The sequence below is a fragment of the Protopterus annectens genome, chromosome 1.part0 (assembly GCF_019279795.1).
Source record: "Protopterus annectens isolate FY-2018-M chromosome 1.part0, PAN1.0, whole genome shotgun sequence".
Taxonomy (NCBI): Eukaryota; Metazoa; Chordata; order Ceratodontiformes; family Protopteridae; genus Protopterus; species Protopterus annectens.
The window spans coordinates 435,401,196-435,417,842 of record NC_056725.1 but is presented as its reverse complement, the minus strand read 5'-3'; the positions used below and the strand labels follow the sequence as shown (position 1 = coordinate 435,417,842).

At 38.9% G+C, this 16,647-nt stretch overlaps 1 protein-coding gene across 1 annotated transcript in view; it reads right to left on the bottom strand.

Moving 5' to 3' along the window:
• Nucleotides 1–16,647, bottom strand: part of MDGA1 (MAM domain containing glycosylphosphatidylinositol anchor 1) — a 3,256,518-nt gene that overhangs the window by 272,406 nt on the left and 2,967,465 nt on the right. Inside the window, exon 13 of the mRNA XM_044060326.1 lies at nt 12,095–12,247. Coding sequence (XP_043916261.1) covers nt 12,095–12,247 — 153 coding nt within the window. The remainder of the gene's footprint in view (nt 1–12,094; nt 12,248–16,647) is intronic.

The following is a 16,647-nucleotide window of genomic DNA, read 5'->3' as shown; positions in this document are numbered from 1 at the left end:
TCCCAGAAGTGTGTGTGTGTTTGTGTGTGTGTGTGTATATATATATATATATATATATATATATATATATATATTAAAAAATGTATATATATATATATATATATATATATATATATACATATACATATATATATATATATATATATATATATATATATACACATATATATATATATATATATATATATATATAGATATGGATTTATATTATATTATATTATTCAGTTCTCGGAAGCTCAAAATTCTTGTTGCTGAGATCATATGATCAAGTTTCCAAAAACTCGAAATTAAAAAAATAATAAAGCTACATTTTTGCGCCCTCCATGTGTGGAAGAGGGTAAAATCCCCTTTGAAGCAGTTCTATTTAGATTGAGGTACAGTGGAGAGTGGAGAATTTACCCTTTTCCCCACTATAGTGTGATCTCAAAGCTCATATACATAATTTGCTTGTCTCCCTGCATAAATCTAGATTTGTTTTTCTTTAATTTTGAGTTTTTGGAAACCTGAACATAATGTCTTGACCATATCAGTTTTGAGTTTCCCAAAACTCGATTACATAATATGAATCAATATTGGAGCAGATGACTGACAGGTGTGCATGACTGTACAATTCTCAGGGTTGGGTAATGTGTCCTTTCCTCAATATCATGCAATCACTGTGTTTATGAAAGTAGCAGGGTTGGGAGGGGGCACTAAGCTTGCCCCCTGCAAATTTTTTTTTTTTTTTTTTTGTGTTGATTTTGCAAGAGCTGAGATTACTGTACAGTGGCATGACAACATTTGCATGTCATCATTAACATTATTATTTGGGAGTTTTGACCTTTTTAAGTAGACACATATATAAACTTGGAAAAATGAGAATAAAACATGCTATTCACTTTCCCCCTCTTCTCCAGCTGTATCATTCATTGACCTAATTGCAATATTCTTAATGGTAGTTAACTGTGGGTTTCCTTTTTGCTGTGTTAAAAAAAAAAAATAAACTTGTCACAGATACATTAACAAGGAAATGCTTCAAAGCAAAGAAAGTAATCACAATGTAAGTAAACATCAGCCAGTCAGATCTGGGTACAATCCTTTTGCTGTAAGTCAGCTTGTAGCGTATAGGTCTGGTGTACCAACAGGCAACCAAACACACAACTCTCAGACTAAGAAAGTACTAGCCATAGTATGTAGTTGCAAAAAAAAAAACACTTCTCAAGTTTCTCAATGGCAAGAAAATTACACTGAAGTTAGATCATGTACTGCAACAGAATATCGTATATGGCCATTACAGAAAGCACCTTTGAGATTACAAAAACGATGCTGACCTTGCAGAGATATATTATATGAGTGACATAACAAAACAGGTAAACAAATAAGCATAGCAGATGCTTGAATTTTGTTGACTTAAAAGATACATCTGAGAAGTTGTTGGATAATCATCTGGCAATGTTTTCAGCAATCATTTATTATTCTACTATCGGAAAAAAATGTACATGGCTGCCATGAGCATTAGAAGAGAAACTTTTGTAATGAAGCGTGAAAATGAACACAAACGCGCACGGTTTTCCAAATAAGTACATTTTCTCACTGCATTACAGAAGTTTCACTTCTATCACATGTGGCAGCTACGCACATATTTTTTATTTTGTAACTCTGGCTATGTTGTGTTAGGCACAATGCCTTATCTTTTTCTACTAACACAGGCTATGAAGCCATTTCTAATGGCACTAAAACCACCTGAGTGTCTGATATGTGCACTAACATTAATGTGAGGGATTTTCATTGTGTGTATGTGCGTGTGTGTGTGTGTGTGTGTGTGTGTGTGTGTGTGTGTGTGTGTGTGTGTGCGTGTGTGTGTGTGTGTGTGTGTGTGCGTGTGTGTGTGTGTGTGTGTGTGTGTGTGTGTGTGTGTGTGTGTGTGTGTGTGTGTGTGTGTGTGTGTATGTGTGTGTATGTGTGTGTGTGTGTGTGTGTGTGTGTGTGTGTGTGTGTGTGTGTGTGTGTGTGTGTGTTTGTGTGTAAAATATGGACATATTTGAATACTAGCAGATAAGCGAAAGGGCAGCCAGTGAAGGATCCTATAGCTGTTGCAGATTATAGCATAGTTCAGGTTACAGAGTGAGGGGATGTGTTGAATATAATGCATTTTGACAGTTGCTACTGCTTTGGTATAGGTGTAAGTTTGTTGCACATTGACACAAATAGCATTGCGTGAACATGTTTGTATGCTTGACATAACAATATGTGATTCCTTTACATGGGATTAATATTCAGGAAGCCTTTTCTGAGATATGCACAACATTAAATTTAGAGAAAAAAGATATCAGAGAATGAATATCAGTGATATTGAAGAACATGCATAAGTAGTGAAAGTTTGTGTTGGGAGAAGCACAGCCTAAGCAGTCTCTGTGATGATCCTCTTGAGGGTTGTTATAAATTTCACTGGAAGTTGTGCTGTAATGGCATGGAAAGGTCGAGGTAGGTTTATCATGATGTGGAGGTTGGTAATTTTTGGCGATGAAATTGCTACAGGGTTTGGGCTTGCTTGCATGGTTTCATCTTTCAGCTGAAAGCGTATATTTTTCCATATTGGTTGTCTTCTGAACTGTAGCCCATCAGTTAGTGTCAGCTCAGCCAAGTCCTCCAGTAGCCAGATCCAGAGCACCATCCACATATTTTTGTGAAAGAATCAAGGAAACTGTTGGTGTGTGTGTGTGTGTGTGTGTGTGTGTGTGTGTGTGTGTGTGTGTGTGTGTGTGTGTGCTCACTCTAACTTTATATTATGCTTGTGTTTCAAAAGCTAAAGTAGAAGTAAGGAAGTCAAACTCTGCCCTTAAAGCTGGAGTTTGACTTACATACTTCCGTTGCATTTTTCTGTTACACTTGGAGCTCTCACACCTTCCCATAATAAGTTTCACTTCAATAAAGACAGTTCAGAAGACCTACTGACAGTGGCCTGAAGATGTTGCTGTTAAATAATATTGTAATAAATAGGTGGCAGAAGAAAATGAGAAATATGCATCTCTAAATTCAGCACTATTTTCCCTTTATGTAATAAAATCTGTCACATTCAAGGACTTTCATTAAATCCAAAGCAGAATACCTGCCTTAATGTGAATCTAAATATGGTAACTTAACCATGAAGCCTGCACAGATATTGTGAAATGTAGATAGTAAGCATTGGATGTGATACTTTTCTTAATTTGTCCACTGAAACAGAGAGTATAGTGAGACCATGCCATGTGTGCAACATGATTCATAAGAAAAAAGCAAATGGGTGTATGATAAAGCATAAGATTTCACTTCTACCATGGTCAACAGTAGCAGTCATTTTGTTTCCCTTTAGACAGATTCTGTACAACTGTAAGTACTCTGAAGTGGCAAGGCAGAGCTAACCATTGTCACTAAAACATCTTCTTGATGAGTCATTATGGAGGTATATGGACAAAGCTTTTCTGAAATTGTCAAATGATCTTTTATCCTTTATATCAGAAGGTAAGCTATCCACTAATGTGGGTCCTAGTCTGTAAGAAACTTGTTTGCCCAGTGCTGTTTTAAAAGATGGCCTGCTAAGTAAGATGTTGTTATCCTGGCAGTTCTTTGAAAATATATAGTTTCATAGTTTCATAGTATAGTACTAGGCTATCTGCCCTGGGGCATTTGTAAGCCTAGCCATAGTGATGTGGCTTTTGCCACCCCATGAAATGGTACAAAAATGTACAGAATAAATCTAGAATACTGTGCCTCTGTCTAGTAGTGACACAATGAAGGTCCCCTTATATAATAGAATTAGTTTACTGTGCCCCTGTCTAGCAGTGACACAGATGTGACCCCTGGGGTAAACTTACGATCTCCCATCCACTCATCAAGATTTCTCTTGAAGAGAGTCAGTGAGGGGCTCTGCCTAATATGAACTGGGATCCTGTTCCAAAGCATGGGAAGCCTCTGGGTTATGAATCTATCCCTCCAGCATGTCCTATTCATACTTGTGCTGAGGTTTAAGTCTTTAGCTCTAGTGGTCCTGATGGATTTGGATTTTTTGAGGTGGAGCATGTCCATCAGATCCTGATTGGACATGGCCTTGTACATCAGGCAGAGATCACCTCTGAGCAGGCGGTATGCTACTGAATAGAGCTGAAGTTTCTTTAGTCTGGCAGAATAAGACATATGTTGGAGACCCTTGATCCTTTTGGTGAGGTACTTTTGTGGTTTCTCCAGCTGTTGCAAATGCCGGGTGAGGCACATACCAAATGGGGCATTGTACTCAACCATGGGTCTGATGAGGGAGGAATATAGGGGTACAATGACATCCTTGGATCTTGATGTGAATCCCCTCATGATGAGGTGTGCAAGGTAGAATGTTTTTCTAACCACTTTGGCAACGTGGGTGTCAAATGAGAGGTCGCTGTCTACTTGGGTCCCTAGGTCTCTGATTACTTTTTCCGTACTCAGTGGGTTGCTGTCTATGTGATAATTTGTGGGTACTTTGTTTTTTCCAAAAGGGATGACTATACATTTTTTGGCATTTAGTTTAAGGCCGTGACTACGGCACCAGTTGTCCGTTTCAGTGAGGCCTTTTTGTAGGATGTGTGTGTCTGCTGGTGTATCGACTATGGCACCTAGTTTGCAGTCATCTGCGAACTTTGTCAGCCACAGCCCTCCCATGTTTGCTTTAACATCTGAGAAATAAATGCTGAACAAGAGGGGTCCCAGGACAGATCCCTGTGGGACACCACTTGTGACTGACTTTGAGTCTGACATTGCTCCAGCAATTTTAACTTTATGGGTTCTGTCCTTTAGCCAGTTTGCAACCCATCTAGTGACATAAGGGTTTACTTTTAAGCTGTTTAGCTTATCTATGATGCCTGAGTGGGGTATTGTGTCGAAGGCCTTAGCCAAGTCCAGGTATGCTGTATGGACTGCTTTGCCCTCATCAATGGATCTAGTGACTGTTTTGAAAAAGTCAACCAGGTTTAAAAGGCAGGATCTGCCCTTTACAAAGCCAAACTGGGTGGGGTCAAGTGTCTGTAGGTCCCCTATGGCTCTGTTTATGAGTTCCATAATGATTCTTTCCATAGCTTTGCAGACCAGGCTAGTTAAGCTTATGGGGTGGTAGTTTCCAGGGTCTGGAGAGGCACCCCCCTTGTGGAGTGGGACCACCGTTGCTGTACGCCAGTGTTCAGGTACATATCCCGAAGTAAGGCTAAGGTTAAATAGCATTTTTATGTGTGGGTTTAGCTCCTCTTGGAGTTCACGTAACACGCACCCCGGGATACCGTCAGGTCCCATTGATGCTGTGTTTTTTGCTTTGTTTAGGGCGGTTCTCACTTGGACATCTGAGATGACAGGGAGATTACATTCAGCTGGGATAAGTATTTCTTCTTTTGGGGGTGAAGGAGGGGAGAAATTTGCACTGAACCTGTCAGCCAGAATGTTAGCAATATCTGTGGGTTCAGTGTATTTTTGTTGTTGTGAACCAACTCTGAGCATATCTGAGGGTTTCTGCCCAGGTTTCTAACATAGCTGAAGAAGGCTTTGTGGTTATCTTTAGTGTCCTTAGCGATTTTTCTCTCAAAGTTTGCCTTGGATGTTTTTATGAGAGAACATAGTTTTCTGCTAATGTTGATCAGCGATGTCTTCCCTTCATGGGATTTCACTCTAATGTGCAGTAGCTTCCTTCTTTTGTTATACAATTTGTTTATGGCTGAGGTCCACCAGACAGGACGCTTACATTTGGTGGAGAGGGAATTGGATTTGTTTGGGATTGCATGATCCATTCATTCTTGGAGATGTCCATAGAAAGCATTTGTGAAGGATTCGGCATTGTGGGATTGGTATCCACTGGCACAGTGGGCTTAAAGGATACCATCTCAGTCTTGAGAAGAGTGAAGTCTGCTTTTGAGAAGTTTTTCACTGTGGTCTTTTGTGCTGGGGGTGGCGGTGGGATATGTATATCCAGGGTGATTAGTTTGTGATCAGATCTCACTAGTGAGGGGTATACTTCCGGTGTGGAGCATTTTGTCCCCATGTTTGTGATGATCAGGTCTAGTATATTATCTCCCCTAGTGGGAGAGGTGACTAGTTGTTCCAGTGCATTTGAATTTATGAATTCCAGGAACCTTTAGGCTATGGTATTAGGGCTAGAATAATGTACCCAATCTATGTTTGGGTAGTTGAAGTCTCCCAGTATGATGGTATTTTGTGATACATTCATATCCTCCAATGTCTTCAGGAAGGCTGAGTGGGGTTCTTGAGATTGGGAGGGTGGTCTGTAACATGCTACCAGTTGTATAGCAGTTTTGCTTATGGTTAGTTGCACCTGTATGGTCTCTGATGCTTCATGTGTTGCTACTAACCTGGAGGTGTGGGTGTCCTTTATGAATATGGACACTCCCCATCCCTTTGGGATTCGGCCTGGGTTTTGGGGCCAAAACGCATGATACGAGGTATAGCCTGGTAGTGCTGGGGTGCTCTCAGGAGCCTTGAACCAGGTTTCAGTTACTGCACAGACGTCAATGTTCTCCATGCTGAGGAGTGCATCAAGTGCCTGCATCTTGAGATTTAGACTTCTGGCATTGAGCAGCATTACCCTTAGTTTTTTTCCATTTTTGTTTTCTAAGGAGGTGGGTTTGTCTTTTGAGCCTTGCCTAAAAAGGCACTATGGGGGTGGCAAGAGCCTTAGCCAATATCCGGAAGTCCAGTGGTGACAGGTGTAAGCCATCCCTTGCGAAGCAGCGTGGCTTGTCCAACATATCATCCCAGGCAGACAGACATTGGATCCCCTTAGAATGACACCAGTACTTGAGCCAATTGTTAAAGCTGATCATCTTGTCTTTGTATTGTGGTATCATTCTTGGTGAGGGCAAGATGCTGCTCAGGGTCAGGGTCATACCAGCCTGGGCTACATAATCGGAGAGCTCCTCTATGTCTCTTTTCATGTAGTCCAGGGAGGTACGTCTCAGGTCATTCACACCAGCATGGACAATGACGGAGTCATATTTGTACTTGCTTTGGAGTGACCTGAGTGCGTGTGTTATGTGGCGGATCCTAGCTCCCGATAGACAGCTCACAGTCACCTTCTCCTTGTTCAGCCTGGTCAGTGGGACATCAGTGTGTCTGACTATAGAGTCACCTATTACTAGTGTATCAGGCAAGGTGTTTGGCCTTAAGGGCTTCGACTGGTCGACACACTGATTTATTGAAGTATGTGTTGCATGTGTTTTGTTTTGAGGTGGTAGATTTTTGGATGTCTGCTTTGGGAGCCTCTGTTGTTTTGGTAAGTTTTTTATTAGAGCCTCCGAGTATGTCTTTGTGTTTTTATGTGTTTGGTTTGCAGTTGTGGTAGGTCTATGTGGGACTGGGATTGTTGTGTGTGTGGTTGCCATCACCTCCTGTCTGGTCACTCCAGCCCTGAGTTGAGAGAGTTCAGCCTCCAGTTTGGCTATATAGTTGCATCTCTCACATGTATTTGTGTTTGTTGGGAGGAGGAGAGGGTTGTCTGTGTACATGAGACAATTGTAGCATTGTCTCAAGATACCCAGATTGACCAGCTGAACTGGAGACGACGCCAGTAATCTACCACTTGACATGCTAGAACAGTATAAGGGAGTGGTATACCTTTAAGGGAAGTGGATTTTCACAGGGGTGGTAAGTAGATGTAGTGCTTTACTTAGTTTGAGAGTGCTTACTTAGTAGAGAAGTATTGAGAACAAGTGCTAGGCTTATAATACAGTGAGTAGTCTGGTTATACTAAGAGCAGAGCTTCCTTAAGGGAAAATTTGAAGAGCAGACTTGGCGGAGCCAGAAAAAGTTTAACCTTGTTTAACCAGCGCTACGCTAAGCGCATGACCGCGCAAAGCTGTGCAAACGCGGATTTTAAACAGTGAACTACAAAAGAGCTAGAAATGGTCCAAAACAACCAATTACTACAGCTTCTTGTGCTGAGGTCACTTCCCCCAAGGACAGGTAGGCTGCTCAAGGCTCCCCACTCCCACTGGTGAGCAAAGAAACTTCCTTCTATCCAAGTAAGGTAATGGACAACACAGGAACTACACCACAGCCCAGAATACAGCAATGCCTGTAAACTGGTCTAAACTAGTCGAGGAAGGCGGGAAAACAAGGATTATTTTTTTTGTTTTTTTTTGGTAGAAACACACAGAAAATGCAGAAACAGTGATAAATTAGTTACACAGGCTAGCACACTTTAGTGGGCGACCTCCACAGTTAAATTAAACAAACAAACAAGCAAACTTTCGATCAAATTCGACTAAAATGTAACTTTAAGTGCTGATTTTAAAATAATGCAGCAATCAGTTAAAAAAACAGTTCAGGCTAGTTCAAGGTAAGCTACAGAAGCTATTCCAAGTGAAAAAAAGCAAAGATACTTAAATCCAGAAGATAGTCGCTTTTCTGATTTCCCTGCTGCTAGGACCACTCTGTAAACCCACATGGAGCTTGTCTGAGCATTATAGCCAGAAAAAAATGCCCAGAGGCGGATTTTAAACAGTGAACTACAAAAGAGCTAGAAATGGTCCAAAACAACCAATTACTACAGCTTCTTGTGCTGAGGTCACTTCCCCCAAGGACAGGTAGGCTGCTCAAGGCTCCCCACTCCCACTGGTGAGCAAAGAAACTTCCTTCTATCCAAGTAAGGTAATGGACAACACAGGAACTACACCACAGCCCAGAATACAGCAATGCCTGTAAACTGGTCTAAACTAGTTGAGGAAGGCGGGAAAACAAGGATTTCTTTAAAGGTGGGCAGTAATTCTCTTTCAGAAATTTATATGCAAAAATACCATGTAAGAAGGCTGCCTTTTCAAAAACAGGGAGCTAACTCAACCTTTGTAAAAGAGGCAAGTGGTGAGCGTGACAGATAGCAAACAGCCAATCTGAAAATCTTATTTTCTGTAGAATATAGTCACTGCATATTGAGGGCCAAAGGAAATGTCAAAAGTGGTATGCTAATTATAAGGGTCATTGCTGTCCTACTTCAAGTCAGGTGGGGTACATTTTTTTGACATATCCTCTTTCTTCACCCCCTTGTGGACATTGTAGTTACATCTGAGGGGTGGGAGTGCAATAAAGACCTATAAAGCATTGCCCCGCCTCTATGGCAGCTCAGCCATATCTCCACCAGAGATCATTGTAGGAGATGCCAACATAACCGCCCTACCCCAAGGGATGGTAATGCCCATCTGTCCCTGCCATTTTGTCAGTCACATAAGATGCTAATCAAAGTTAGTCCATCTGGGCCATAGTCAAGGCTTTATCATGCTACACCACTGGAGTGAATATAGGATTCTGTCTTTTAATAACTTGATTACACTCTTCTGCTTTTTTGACATTTTTTTTTCCGGAATCTGACATCTTGATTACCAATTAACAACACCTCCACCCTTTTTTTCCTTGAACATTAAAATCTCTGCAGCAGCCTTTGGCTCTATCAAGTGGCAAATCCATAGATTTCTAAGCTTGACTACTGTAACCAACGTCATTTAGACCTCGGAAAACACTTAAGCACATCAGTTCCCTGGAGACAAGTTATCTCATCCACAATTCTCACTATAAGTATTTCAATTCACTTTCTTTCCCTTTGATTCCTCATTCATACCCTAAAATCTTTTACTGCCATGGCTTCATAAGCAAGATACAAAGTATTTGCTAAAAACTTAATTTAAATTCATAGCCTCATGTTTCACCTATATATGCTCTGGACTAAAAGAAACCAGACCATCTTTGAACTTTTTTATCACCAGTATAACTAAAAAGATCTCAACTGCCCCTATATGTTCACAGTTTAATAAAGACTATCTAGGCTATTGATCTTTCAGGATCTTCAAAAGCCTAGTCTTACATTCCCATGGTAGTGCTTGTAACAAATAACCCACAGATGGATCAGTGAAAGATGTGTTGGCACATTCACATTTCCCTTATCCATGAGAGACTGGGTTGTTAAATCAGGGGTAAATTTGTGTTGAACCATCCATCAGTCAAATTTAAATCTCCTTTTGACACGATTTTTAGTTTGCCTGAGTACCAGTCACTGTGTCTCTATATTTTCTTCTCAACAAGTTGGGGGCTGCAGGCCATAACCTAACCAAAGTCTTTGCTGCACCGTGTCTTTAACTATGACCTAAACTTCTTACATGGACATCATCTGGACTGGTTTTTAGTAGACATTTTTATTCAGTAAAAGCTACAGGGTATACACAGCAAACTAAAGCCCATAAGCAGATTAACAAACCACTCAAAACAGTTTTATTTCTAGTTTGGTTATTTCTCATTACGTATGGAGAATCAGTTGTATACTGTCGGTGTCCCTGATAATTTTTTTATTTTAGCTTGCTTATCCCTACATCTGTCCAGTATAAAACTAAGTTTTAACTAGAAACCCATCTCTGACCTTTTTTAACATGTACTGTGGGATCTTTCCCATTGACAAGCACAATGCCACACAATGAAACTAAATATTTCAATATGGAAAGCAACTAGCACTACAATGGACCTACAATTACTTAATTAAAAATGCTAAACTGACATAAAATCCAAAGTACCCCAAAATGTCAAAATTAAAACTTTACGTATTTTTTAATGATTTAAGCCTCTCTGTAGCACAATTTGGGACATCCCACCACACAAACATAAACCTTCTTAAATATTCCAATTCCAAGGTAACACATGCTTAGTGAAAAGGAAATATTTTTTTTACCAAAGATTGCATGAGGTCAAAGTTAGAATGTATAAACAGAAAGGATTAAAACACAAACCCTAGTATGAGAGGTGTAGTGACGCTTTCCCTTTCCCCAGTACAAAGCTATTTATTTTAGTTCTCTGATTGAATCTTCCTTTACCCATCTAAATAAGTCTTCAAAATTCAGTTTTATGTAAATTTGTAATTTCTGTTTAGCCATTTGTTGCTCAGAGTAATACTTTAATATATTCTTAAAGTGATCTTAACACCATAGACTTTATAGTCCTTCTAGGAAAAATACTGTCAAACTGCAAGGAAGTAAGAGCTAAACAATGATACAAAGTGATAAATATACCCTTATCTCTCATTCTGAATTTTACTGATACAAGTGAGTTACGATTACTCCTTCCTATCATTGCCAGGAATAGAAGTGATGCTACTTATAGCACCTGCAGTTGCTGAGGTCTTGTAGAGTTTTGCTTAGTCACCTATACATTCAGTATCTTCTTTGTGTATGAAATGAAGGAAAACAGATGGGACAGTCCCATTATCATCAAGTTTTCTAATATATGGCACCTAGACCGTGATTTACTTATCTGGGTTTATATCACATGTTCGAATGCTCAAAGTTTCGAACACCAAAACCTTGAACTTGAAAGTCCAAAGACTGAAAATATCAAAGCTGCCGAACATTGAATTCTTGCCCAGGGAAAGAATTTGGTGGGCCATGTCTGTGGTTTCGCTATTTCCTCCACTGTGGTGCAATCTTGGAGTTGATATATTGAAGTAGGGGGGATGTGGGGCACAGCCCCCCATGTTGGGGGTGGGAGTGGGAGTGGGGGGCAAAGCCCCACACATTAGAAATAGTTTGTAGTGTTCGTGTGTTTCGCGTTTTATACTGGAACAGTGATTTTTTTTCCCAGGGAAAAAAATTGCTGTTCTCAGTCTTCGGAGTTTTCAGCTTTCGTGGTTTTGGGTTCGATGTTATCACATTCGAAGTTATGACACTTTGATGACATGATATAGACCCTACTTATCTGACTAGGGGTTATGAGTAAATATCATGAGAGCTATTTATTCATTTCCTTCCATTTTATTCATTTCTATTAACAGTTAACTTATTTTAATTAAATATGTCTACATGTAAATTCAGAAGAAAGCATTTCTCCTAGATGTATTCCAGCACTAAACAAAACAATGACATTTCACCTCACATGAAAGGTCTGGTGGACGTGTCTCCTTCCTTTCACTAGGGACAGAAATAACATTTACTAATGACATTCCTTTCTTATGCCAGTCACTTCAAATTTGCTGATTCTCTGTCATTTATTAAACCAAACCTGTAATCTATGTAAGACATAAAATAATGGCTAACACCTTCTTGCCAATGCAAAATATTAAAAAATCTCATTTTACCTTCTGGTATCCCACTGCGGTCTATGGTGGGTCCAGTGTTTGGTGTGCGTTTAGTGTTCTGAGTTAAGTTGTTCTGTCTGGTCCAATCAAAATGATCGTTTTGATCCTGTGTATAGCCACAGATCTTCTCACTTTCAAAGCGACAGGTCATATCTAGAAGATAAACGAGATCCATTTAGAACAAGTATGAGATGGTTGACATGTAAACAAGAACATTTTTGGTATAGGGAGTAAAATTATAACTGTAAAGAAAATATCAAAGAAAGAAACAGTAAAATATAACTTCCCAAGGCAGTCCACATAATAAAATGTGTATACATGTAGAGAAATGCAAATGCACACCTCACAGACGCAGCTAATAATGCAAAAAACATAACACTAGTGTCATCATAATACACTTATTTGAATTGGGGCATCTAACTGGTTGGCATATATTATAAAATATTAGAAGACTAATTGTCAGATCATAATTTGAGTTTATAGCATTAAATTATGAAACATTAGTACTATTAAAGAGCCACAATGAAAATCTTATTAGGTTGCCTGAATTTATACTTGTGCTGTTACTGCAGCAAACTTGTCCACAGGGCTGTGGTTAGACAGAAGATCAATTCACAGCATATATGCCAGTCCCTCTAGGTGTGTCATGGGACAGCCTTGGACCCTTTGCCAGTGCAGCTATTGTCCGTTTTGAAGAACCTTACTGCATTTTTGAGATGAGAAAAAGTAAATGAGGCAGATTTACTTCTACCAGTGTGCTGCAGATTGCAAATATGTCTATAATTTCCCCTTCAGAAACCATGACATCCATCTTAACTATAATCTTTTTCAAACCCCTCAGTCTTCCCCAGAGATTAGCTGCTCTCTTGACTATTTTCCCCTCTGTGTTTACAAACTAAAAATGACCTAAGGCCTCCTTTCCCTCTCATTCAACTAACCCATTGTGTAAGCCAGAAGGTGAAATTTGGAGAGCTAAAAAATTGTCAGGGCTCCATCCTTGCACATCATACAGCTGTCAAATTAAGTAAGTTTTAGATAATAACATAAAGTTGAATGTCTGGAATGCAGATTAAGTTAAATATTTTAAATTATTAAATTGCTAAAAATAAATTAATGTAAACTTTTCAGAGATATTAACAGTGACACATTTCTATATTTTCCATTTGTGTAGACTGAATTTAAAATTCTTGACATTGCAGAAATACATTGAATAAATGTGAACACTTTGGGATTTGATGTGACAATGGGTTACAAGTATGGAGAAGCCATGGTTTTGGCAATTTTCTATAGATTGTTTTCAAGTACTACAGGGGAAATGGGCAAATGTATTTAGAAATGCATGAATGCTTCTGGAAATTCTGAGTAAACAGTAAATGTGAAATTGTGGGGAAATCTGAGAGAAATATTAGTTCAGTGAAACAGAACTCTGACTGTGACCTGGGGACCCCATGACTGATTAGTAATTTGGCCAATAGGGAAGCCAGCAGGGATGGGCCCACAGCTGACTCACTTTTCCTGGGTGGAAAGAAATAGTCTGATCTGCTTCACTGCTAGCACCTACTCGAGAAAGAAGTGCACAGTATGCAATGGATGGACAAAGATGTGTGTTTGATTCCAGTGAGCTGCATCTGCATGGTAGCTTTCTTGATGTATGTGTAGAAATGTATCTGCTCATAATGGCGGGTGTGGTGCACACCTATATGCATGTGTATCAGCTGCAGGGGGATGAGGTTTGGACAAGAAAATGAAGAGTCCCCTAATGGCAGCCGGGAGTCTAGTTACACAACAACTAACACTCACCTTAGTGATGGTGATGGTGACAGAATAGACATAGTTGTGACAACAACAAGATGGCTGGCAGTCACAGGGGACATAGATCAATAGTTAGATAGATAGATAAATAAGTAGATGATCAATAGATTAATAGATAGAAGATACATGCATACATAAATGCATACCTACACTGATAACGAGACAGATGTATATATTTGATACCTAACTTAAAGAAATGTATGCCAAAGCACAGCAGTGTAGGACATAGTAAAAAAAATACCACCAGTGAGGAAAAAAACCCTTTAGAGAGCAGTCGGTCTACCCTGTGACTGAGTTCATGCTCTTAGTTTTTATATCTGCCCCATTTTATGGTAACAGCTTGTACCCATAAAATCACTATTATTATATGTACTGTTTGCGACCTGAGTGTTTTTCTCTGTGTGTGTGTGGTGGGGGAGGGTGAGATTGCAGCAAGGAAGCAGGAGCTAAAGGGGGTTATAAAATGATTTTTGCTTGTAACACACATACTTCTAACATCTGACAGACACCAAATTACAGAAAACTTAATTGTGGCACAATAATATAGACGTATCCCCTGAAGTCATGTGGTACCTACCCTTCATACAATTACCAGCCCAAAGACATAAAGCCGGGGACAATGAGTAATATAGCTGTTTTTATTGTTCTTTAAGTGTTAGTAACATTCATTTTCCTTCATATTGTAAAAAGGCAATGTCAATATTAACTGCTCACATGCATTTACGTTTATATTTTATTAAATCTACCACTTTTCCTTATTTTACTGAAAGAGAAGAGGGCCTCGGGGAATTTAATAATGAAGCATAAGTTGTTGTTCTGCAGCCTGCCCAAAGATACTACCACCTGATGAGAAATTAAGAAAAGCTGCTGATTTTGCTGCACTACTGAAATCCTTCTAAAATCACTTATTAGAAGCATGAAACCCTTTAAAGATGTATTTGTGCTGGTATCCCATTGCTCTTTGGAGAACTAGAGGGGGATCATGTTCTGTGGGAATTTTGTAGCCTGAGGCACAACTTAACAAAAGCACCTTTAGTTGCTGGCCTGTGCTCTGACTGAAAGGAAAACCAAAGGTAGAAGGAGGGACGTACAAGAATAGACATGGCATTGTGAATTAGCTTCTAGACTGCTCAAATGTGCTATTCATATGGAATGCCAACATGAAATGAAACTGATTTTGAATGCAAAATAGAAAATTAGGTAAAGTTATGTTACAATAGATATAAATAAGAAAATTAAATTATTTATACAAAAAGTGAAATTTAGTGAGACAAGATGTGCAAAGAATACACTTAAATAAAAATTGTGACTAAAGAAGTGTATTGGAAAACAAATTACTGCATATAAAAAAATAGGCACAAAAAAATGTCCACTGTCCTTTTCATTATCATAGAAATATTAGGCTTTGGCTATGAATTGTGTCATCATAAGCAAATTCACCAGGAATGTAAAATACAACAAATGTTTACAAAATGTGAGCATGTTAGCAACTCGGAACACACATTATGTTGATAAATATTTTTATTTGTAAGCACTGGTTTCAGAAAAAGAAAAAAAGTTATAGTAAGGACATTCATATAACGATGGCTTTATGTTTCAGTTTTCAAGATACAATCTTTTTGACTGAGAATATCTTGTCACTTTATTGATCGTAATGATGTCTGTTTATTTATTTGCTGACCAGCTATGTAAGCTTATCGGAGGACTATTTCCAGGCACGACTTTCACCAGAGGTACAAAACATACACTACATTAAGCATATATCAGTCATAGAATATATGAGTACATCGTAGAAATAAGTATCACAGAAAAAGTCAAGCATATCAGTCTTACATTCAACTAAAAAAAGACTTGCGTACAGTTTGCTAAACAGCATTAATTTTACAGAGAGTAAAGCTGCGTGAGACATAAGCCCCTACGCAGCTGATGAGTGATGTGCCACTGATGTTGTTTATTTCATTTGTTTATTTATTTGTTTGTTTCTGTTTATTCATTTGTTATTGTTTGTTCACCAGGTAAGTTGGTTAATCTACAAGGACTCACTTTTACCACAAACTGAGTATAAAGCAATATACATGCAAATTGTAATTGTTGCAAATATTTTGTTCATACAGAAGGGGTATAAGACATCTAAGGTATTCAATATGCCAGAAAAATTCAACCATTTGCAAATATCAACGTTACTCATTTTCAGTGTTTCAGAGATCTGTACCTCTATATTTTTTTCTTTTTCTGAAACCAGTGCTTCATCAATCATCAGTTAGTAACACAATTGTCAATCAACTGACATGAATCCAGGCAATTTAGGGTACCCTATTAGACAGTCAGGGATCAACAATGCAAAAGTCACTGTTGCACATTATTTTTTATTTATTTAATTTATTTATTTTTGCATGGGGACAGACACACCTGCAACCCCCAAGACAGTGGGTCCATCACCTCTGTGAGAATTCAAAACTGCAGGTATAGCAAGCAGAATTACCATTTCATGATTCATATTCAATATCCTAAATGAGAACTTTGGTTCCATTTAACCCCTCCCACTCGCCCCTTCATTCCATCTCCTGAATCACTAAATTCCACTTCCCCAAAAATCACTACAGGCAAGATCCTACAAGCTTAGTCCAAAAACAGAAACAGTAGCTCCATTGGTTCAGACAATTTACCAAGCTACCTTCTACTTAGTACAAAATGCAGTACTGTTGATCTTTTTCTAAACCTTGTTAAGCTTAGCCTCACCA